This window comes from Apaloderma vittatum, unplaced genomic scaffold, assembly GCF_000703405.1.
Source record: "Apaloderma vittatum isolate BGI_N311 unplaced genomic scaffold, ASM70340v1 scaffold13992, whole genome shotgun sequence".
Classification (NCBI taxonomy): Eukaryota; Metazoa; Chordata; class Aves; order Trogoniformes; family Trogonidae; genus Apaloderma; species Apaloderma vittatum.
Window position 1 is genome coordinate 91,079 of NW_009704284.1, and position 9,204 is coordinate 100,282.

At 39.9% G+C, this 9,204-nt stretch overlaps 1 protein-coding gene across 1 annotated transcript in view; it reads right to left on the reverse strand.

Moving 5' to 3' along the window:
• Positions 1 to 8,966, reverse strand: part of LOC104270598 (teneurin-2-like) — a gene marked incomplete at both ends in the record, with an annotated part of 98,576 nt that extends 89,610 nt beyond the window's left edge. Inside the window, 2 exon segments of the mRNA XM_009865004.1 lie at positions 727 to 922; positions 8,761 to 8,966. Of these exon segments, the coding sequence (XP_009863306.1) occupies positions 727 to 922; positions 8,761 to 8,966 (402 nt within the window).
• Positions 8,967 to 9,204: the final 238 nt, after the last annotated feature.

Consider the following 9,204-nt stretch of genomic DNA (forward strand, 5'->3'; position numbering starts at 1 on the left):
ACTTACAGATTTATACAATACAGTGCCATTTAACACTTCACCAGCCAGGACAGAATACTATGTAGACTACGCCACTGTGACAAGATATCCAGTTCATAAAGTGCTTCGAAGTTCAACAAATCTTCTGATAAAGCTTGGAGAATTTAGACTTGGCTTGCTTTTCAACTAAACGCAACCCAATTCTTCTACCAAAACTCTGGGCTTCTCGGATCCCACTCTAGACGTTCTTCTGCTCTCAATTCTACTGTGTTGAGATGACCCAGTATTAAGCAATTAGTAAGCTGTAAACCAGCAAAGGACTAATTAACCGACTCAATCTCTGAGGTGTCTGTTTCCTGCACTGTCTTCCTATGAAGAAATCAGCTCTTCTGCTGGATACTATTCCACCTGAGTTTAAAGAAGCTTCTCCAGAGAAGCAGATAGGTATAAAAATGACAGAGCTCAGGAGAGGAATGTTAACTGGGGAATGCTTCAATCTCAGACTTTCCTGATCCTTGTTTTCCAGAACTAAGCTCAAGATCTATGGGAACACTAAAATCTTTTAGGAGAAATGAGCAACTAAAATCAGCACCCCAACCCGACAGAGTAGCATTGAGAAAAAACCACGCCGAGCAGAACAGAAGGATAAGCAGGCCACATACTGAAGACTGCAAGAACGTATTATGACTTTACGTAAGGGAAGGCATAAACACAGAGGAAAGATGCAGAATGTGTGGAGATACCTACCCAAAATAACCGTGCTGAAAGAGACCAGTTCTTTGTCCTTGCCATCGTTGTAAAATGCCAGGTGCCACAAACCCACATCTAAGTACTGGACAAACACAGCTTCATTCTGAACAAGGGTCTGAATACTTCGACGTTCCCGTGGGGACTCCACCACACTCCATTTCTCTTTCCCATCCAAGCGTTCCATGAAATCATACTGCAGGGTAAAAAACAGGAAGAAAAAAAAAGAAAAGAAAACAAAAAAAAACACGGACAAACAAAACCCCAAACAAACAGACCTGAATACAAGACAATATTTCAGCTCAAAATCTGACAGTATATTTTCTCTTCTACCTTGTCATAAAATGGTATTTCTGGAAGATATGTCAAGATAAAACTAATATTTGGCCACGGAATACACAGAGATTCTGTGAGTCTTATCCTTTCTTAAGGAAATCCATAGAATTACATATCATTACCCTGCACAGGTGATCAAAAAATGCACAAATGGTATTTCTTGACAGGCTGGGTTTTGGGAAAGAAGTTGAAATCAATGATTTGATGTCAAGCTCCTACAAAGCTTTCAAAACTAAAAATCTTCAATATATGAGAGACACACCCTTTTCCAAGCAATAATAAATAATAAATTCTTGTTGCAAGAGGAACAGAAGTCTCAGATGAAGCTCCAGACATATAATCGAATGGAAGCCCCCAAACGTGAGAATGAACAGAACAGCACGAACAGGAAATGTGTTTGTCTAATGCCAGGTAACTCAGCACCTGATAAAAATACACTGTACAAGTTCTACATCACGGAGTGAGAGTTGCTTACCTGAGTTTGTATGTGGAACAATCACGGTCAAGTAGAATACAAAGACCAGAGGAAGCATGGAAAGGAATAACACAAATCAAGTGGTTGAAGGAACTGAACTTTTATTAAGGAAAACTGAGAATTTCTGGCTGGCTGGTTTCCAAGTAAGGTAGAACATTACATTAATCTTTGGAAAAGGGATCAAGTAGAGCAAGTGATTATTTAGAGTATAAGAGGGATGGCACCATTAATGGCATGAAACTAAAAAAAGAAAGAAAGAAATTTAAGATGAATGTCAGATAAGCTTCCCATCTATTAAGCTCAGTAATAGCCTCCCAATGGAGATGCCACTGCATCACACAATTAAACAGGACTGGAAGAAATATTGGTTAATCTACAACAGGGAATAACTCTGCATAACAAAGCAGCTGAACTGGCTGTCCTAATAGGCTTTTTTTTCTGTCTTTAGTGTCTGTGATTCTGGAGCTCTCGAGTTGGTGCTATGCTCAACTTACCACCTCTCACAGTCCCTATCTAAGGGAAGCCCTTAAGAAACAACAAAACCAATATATCTACCCTTTTGATGGTTGTATAACAAGCCCCCTATGAAAGCATATCTTGTTTTAGACACATTTATCTCCGTAGGAGTAGATAGAGATAGATAGACATGTCTAAAGAAAGATGCATGTGTTCAATAAAATACAGTATTAGTATGTGCTTGCTTGCCAGTAGTTTCATTGCATTTCCCTCCATTATCTCTAGCACACAGGCTGTGCTTGCAACAGCTATGAGAAAACATCCACTTTCACTTGCTTTCAATGTAAACAGAAAACTAATCTTGCATCCTAAACAGGCTAAACATCCACAAAGGGCCATCTTGTACACAGTGTTCCACTCATTAACAGTGGATAATACGCAACACGTAATAAAATAATGAAGATTCTCCCTTCTAGCAGAACAGAGAGATAAATTAACACCTCAGTGCCACACCTTTACAAACCAGATGCATGAAGGCTGACCTTTCTATATGAAATTTTACATCAGTTCTATATGAGCAATAGAGTCCTTGATGCACTTAGCCTTACAACAGCGGGAAAAGTAGGGATGCACTTGCACCTTCCTGTTAAACATGCAGAACTGACACTGATATGCAACCACAAAGAAAATCCATGGCAGGGTAGGAGTTTGAGCCCAGGTCTACAGATGTTGAAAGCTACTGTCACAGTAGGTGCATTATCTACTCTTTCCTGTGCCTTTAATCGTGAGAAAGAGTAGGAGCAGTGAAATAAGAAGTTTCACTGAACTGCTAATATCAGATTGCCATCCACTGGAGCCTTGTCTTCACGCAAGATTTTTGCAGGAGAAGGTAAATTAGGTAACTTAGTACACTTAAGCTGACACCCTCTAGAGATTTAGAGAATTCTGGCATATCACTAACTTTCAGAGATGTCAGACACACATATATCTCTCTCTAAAACCAATGACATTTGGAAATATTGCTAAAACCTATCGTCTAACAGTCAGAGGTTAAGGACAGACTCATCACCTCTGTGGGAAATGTTATTACTCGGGCAACATCCTGGGAAAAAGAAATCTTGCTCTTCAGAACAATTGTTCACAAAGGGTCAACTAAGGAAGTAGCAATAAAAGCTGACATTTCTCACTGGCATCATGCTGTTCGTCTCTGCTTGTGCTGGCAGGTTCCTCTGCCTCCCCTCTGTTTGATGCTGATTCTACCTCATATAGCAGAGAAGGCTCAGCAGTTGGCAAGATCGAAGGGGAAGAGTATTCAGGCTGAAACTGCCTGAAGTAGTTTTAGCTGCAGATCTCTCTTCACAATGCTGGGGTGTGACCTAGTGAGAGCAGGTCCCTTGGCACGACTCCCCCTAAGGCTACAAATTTCACTTTGGTAAAGCCAAGTCTGGTATTGCCCCTATTTAATCAAAGTACAAGGAGCTATTTCATGCTTAGGCAAAACCAAAATGAGAAAGGTGAAGTATTGGTGCAAACTGACAGAATATAACAAAACATTTTTATCCCTCTTCGGAGTCGTCAGGACTGAGGAAAAAGAAGGAAGGTAACGTACCTGCTGGGGGTTTCTTGGGTGTACAACTCTTAAGGGGTCAGCAAGTACAAGGTATTTGTACCCCAAAATCTGAAATTCCTGACTGAAGGGTCACTGAGATGGTATTGGAAATTCATAACTGGGTGAGATTTCTTCACATGGTTGGCTGAATCATCTGTTGATTCTCTGATTTACCACACATGCATAATTAAATACTTTCACGTAACATTGTGCTGAAGACATCCCACTTGCTTTAAAGCTACTTATTGACAAATAACGTGTAGCTTAAAAGACCCATCTAGGAAAAGAATGAAAGTACTTTCATGATCATTAAGAAGAAACTGCAGAATTTATAATCTAATACAACTGCTAAGGAAAAGACAACTAAATCACATGAATTAGGGAATGGATATGTCAAACCAAACTGAGCTCTGTAGTTATACGGAGCTTTCATTGTCTTTTTTCTTTTTCTCTTTTATTTTTTTTATGGTCCTTTATATTTCATGGCTTCATACTGAAAGTCACACAAAAATGGCAAAAACTGCTCAGAAACAAAATGCACCAGAAATCCCAAATGACTGCATTTCAGAGTTCAATTTTGCAGAGGGGAATACTTACTATGATTAAAGCTCCGTATAAGCAAACGACTTCTCAGCCTACTTCTCTAAACAAAACCCAAATTCAACTGCTCAGCGAGCTTGTTTATTTTTACTACACAGCATACTAAAAATCTACTGCATGCTTTTATTTACAGACCTAAATCTCACACTAAGTTCTTTCTGGGCAATTTGTTTTTATAATGTCTCCATTCAGTGCTTTCCAGCCACCGACGCATTTCATTCGTAGGCTAATAGGAACTTTCTTTTTCTAATCACCACGGGGAGTCAGCGAAACAGTTTTGGAGCTTTAACGTATATGGCAGTGACTACCCTGCACGATGCCATCCACAGCACAGATCCACTGAGCCCAGTTGTGTACAGGGGGAGTTGCTCCCTGGGAGACCACAGGCAAAGCAGAGAGCTTGCAGGGGCCAAGACTGGAAATACAAAGAGCCCGCACAATCTTTGGGGTTCTTCCTAGATTTGAAACTATTTGCATGTCCCTCCCCAATAGTATTTTTAAATTGGGAACTGAAAAGAAAGAGCTCTTGCCTTAATAACAGATGCATATTAAAACAGAGGGGGGGAAAAACCAAACAAACAAGAAAAAAAAGAGAAAAAACCCCACGTTTGGCATTGTGGCTAGCATTTGTCTTTATGCCAAAGCCCTGGAAGACCTAAGCAGCCAAGAAAACACATGCCAGGGAAACTTGTTTGCAAAGCACTTTAAAATTAGTTCTTCATAAAATCCAGTTGGTAATTATTCATTAAAATACACCCATGAAACATCTGATACCCGCAGCGACAGCCAGCCGATTTGTTTCGACGTTCGAATGTGGAACAACACGAGCCGTACGATGCCGCGCAGCTTTCAAAATTCACAGCACAGTTGCCACCAGACAACTTTAAGGTGGCCAGAGCACCTAAATGTGTTTGAACAGTGGCTAAAAACCAAGGTAACACCGAAGCTCCCCAACTATTCGAGCTGTTTCAGATAAAGCCATTTCCTGTTGTAAATGAAAACAGGTTTCATTGTGATGTGAAAAATTTCTAAGTACAAAATACTCTGCTGGAAATGAAAACAGTGCGGCTCCATGCACTGCCTTCTCCAGACATCACGGCGATGTTTCCATAAGGTTACCTCATTTCATGCGTCATTTGGAAAGTCCTACCAGTGTGTAGCAACATCCTAATTGCTGTAATCTCTGTAGAGTCACTTCATGCATTATTTGACATTTAGAGTTCATTTTAGATACATTATCAATTTTATTAATAGGACTTTCTTCTAACTAATGCCCTATTGATCATTCAAGCCTGCAATGTGCATTTTGTTATTTCCACCTAGTACTACACAGGTTGGAAGAATCTGTCTTGAAAGCAATGTGCTCCTGCTTGCCACTCCAAAGTGTGTTTTTACCTCTTCTCTAGGGCTCCGCTCCCGGCGCACACGGCACAAGAGGCTGCTTCTAGACACGTTTACAGCTGGATCAGTTTGACTGACTAAACCAGGCATTTGGAATATTTGCTAAACAGTAATAGTGAGAAGGTTAAATCTCAGCAGGGCTCTCAGACAGGAACTGCATCTTGTTGTCTCAGGTTAATCATGTACCTAATTTGCTGATTATTGACTTGCTCCCACAAAGGATTTTACTTGGCTTGACATATCAGCACTGATTAGTGATGAACTGTCAAGTGTAGTTGTTCACTGCTTTACAGCTCATGTCCCTAACCTGCAGATGCAGGGATTTTAAATTTCAATTTGAAAATATTGTCTGGCATCAACTTCAGACTATTTTCATTAATACAAAACCATTCTGCTCCTTTCTGTCAGAACAAGTCTTCTTTTCACTAACTCAGGTCTGCAACAGCTTGTCTTTCTCTTTTTCTAAAATTATTTCTCTTGGTAGCAGCTTGGCTGAATTTTGATTGCTGGGCAAAAATGCCAAGCAATCTTCTGCTGTACCACCCTGTTGACAAGCACCAGGACCCTGCATGAATATGGGAAAGTAATTCTGCAGATTATACTGGTGGATTTCATTAACTCCAGTTATGGAAAAGGGGTGGAATTGCTTCCCCTAAAGACTAGCAAACAGGTTCCCTGAGGAAGAATTCATCTCACTAGGAAACACAGTTGGTACTTCCCATTATTTAATTTAACAGAAAGGTCACAAAAAAAAAATTATAACCTATCCACATAAGGTGGAGTGAAAGAAAGAAAAGAAACTTTGCCTGACTGTAGCCCTCTCTCAGATGAGAACTTCTTAATGAAACCTAGAAAAATACATTTGATCACAACGCAATGGAAATTAAAGTTCAGCTTGAATAAAAAAAATAATTTTATCCTACCAGTTGCATCTAAATGATATCATGTAAAAGATACCAGACTACACTCATCATATCTTGGTCCAACGATTGCCATTAACTTGTATTTACAGCAAACCTTGATGATTGCTTAGGAGCTTTGGTTGCCCTAAGTCATTTTCACATTATGATTCACACTTTTGTTTGTTTTCCTCAACTAAACTGCTGTTTTTTCATGCTAGAATGACAGGGGAAGCGAGCGCCAAAATTCTGAATTAAATGAGACAGGCTCAATGAATTATGCCACTACCTCATTGCAACAGTCAAAGATCCATAGACATAACTTTGCCCTCAAGACAATATATTCGAGCATTGCGGCCCAAATCAAAACATTTTTAAGAAAAGCTTTGGAACATATTCTTTGTGAATATCTTGTGCTGCACGGATGCCTGGCAATGGCTGAGAACTAGTCAACAGACCTCTACAGCTTTCCCAGTTCTATCCGGTCTTTGTATGGAACTCCAGGATGCCGTATGCTAATCTCCAGCCATGTGAAAGGCTGACTGCTTGCCCTCTCTTCTTTGGGTTGTGGGCTGCTGATCTTGATTTCTTAACAGTCAGATATATCGATTCAATAACTCACAGAACATTTTAAAACAGCACACTACAGCAAGTTGAAGGAGCTGGGATAGTCGAAGCTCCTTGCTCACAGATTCTTAGAAGTAGAGGTCATAAACCCATATAAACCCCTCCTTCCCTCCCAAGCCTACTTAAAGATTTTGGTTCTTGATTCAGACTACAGGCAAGAATAAACACCAAGGAACAAGAGGCAATGCAGAATAATTCTATGAATTTTCCTTGCATTGGGAAGCAGATCCAAAATTCAGTAAGTGTATTTTTCCCCAGAAAATTAACCTGTTCACTGTTTGTACCATGAGTTCGTGCATGTACACGGACGCAGTTCACTTGGGGTTGGCATCTCCTTGCAGGCAATATGAAAATACCTTCCCTATATGGCAATATGTAGCAATGGAATTATGCTAAAGCTTCTGGCCTTTTAGCATAGCTCATGCATTGCAACCATTTATATAATTGCTGTTTGCTTTGCCAAATGAAGAAAAAAAACGTAGTAGCAGCTCTTTGTAAATCAGGATAGGGCATCTAGAAATGTTAAATCAGGCTTTCTCAAAAGGGATCGCGGAGTTCTATATCTGCTTTTTTGGGAAACATACACTAAATAAAGCATTTTACGTTCAGGTGATAATTTCTGAAGAAAGAACCACATTTTAGCAGCAAGGATATGCATGAAGGAAGAGGTCCTTTCCAAAAGTTGGCTGCTATTTCTGCTTCCCTTGCTCTCTAAAGAACAGAGGCTCTTTCCATTTTGTATGTGTAACTGCAAATATATTATTTCTCATTACAGTTCTAATCTAAGTAAATGGGAATCCTTCCCTTCACACTAACGATTTTTCAACATAATGTAAGTTTCTCTCTGTAACAGAAAATATAGCTATAGCTTCTCACAGCAAAGAAATTCAAACATCCACTGCACAATCTAGAAGAAAAAGATACCATATTTTGGTGCCACCAACTTTATAACCATCTTTACCTATAGCCCTCAGCATTGTACTACAGGGTCACTGTAAAAATGAAGTGTTACTGAGTTTTCATCTTTGAGGCTGGTTAGAAACCAAGAAGAATTAGCTTTTCCAACTGCAAGACTTGCCCCTGAGCCAGATAAATACTACTAAAAGTAAAAAGCTCTCAAACACCTGGCCACTGCATTATTATGACAGGCCAAAGCCTGCTGCGTACCCCAGTGATGCCATTCCTACAGCCTGTGGAGATTAAAACTTCTACGAAGACAGAAAATTACATGTTAACACATCTCCCTTTGCATGCGCTCCAGCTGTATGCGGTGCTTTGATACTCTGAGTTTGACCAAGACCACGCATCATTTTTGACCGGTGTATAACCGGATAGGTTTATCCCAATTGGTTCCAAGATTTTGTCAGAGATTTAAAACCTTGAATGCTAAACTGCAAGTTAAAAACCTGAATGGCAACAACATCATTGATTACTTCTTTTATCAGTGTACCGTTGAGGTACATAATAACTTTGAAATGCTAATATCAGAGTGCTCCCTCAAATATCACATGCTAAGCAGTTACCAGGAATCTCGAAAGTTGACCTCCAAAAGCTCCAACATAAATCTAACACAGATGATCCAAACCTTTGCGTGTTGACATCAAAAGCCAGAAAATACATTGACAAAGTACCTGGGCATGTGATGGTGGAAGTCCTCTTCTTATATAAACACCAAAAAGAGCATCCTTCCCTAAGGATATGTTGAACTTCAGGAACTGTGGCTGGCTGATATGGATCTGAGATCGCCAAAACACTCCCGGGGGCACTTCCTGGGTGACCCTGCGCCCCACTTCTGTTTCTCCGCTATCTATGCTGCTATTCCTAGTGACCCATGGTCCTGTAAAACAAAAGCAAACATAAATTGGGATAACTGCTTTTAATATAGGTATTTTTATTCATTTAAGATGAACATCTGCGGGAATGCCACCTTTTAAATATAACTGTAACCTTTTTTTCCTGTTCTGATGCAATCTGCCCGTTGTTTCAATCAGAATGTAAGAATTCAGTCCCTATATTTGAAGCTTCTGCAATCTTCTAATCCCTCCAACCCTTAAGCATGTATGAACCTCCTTGTG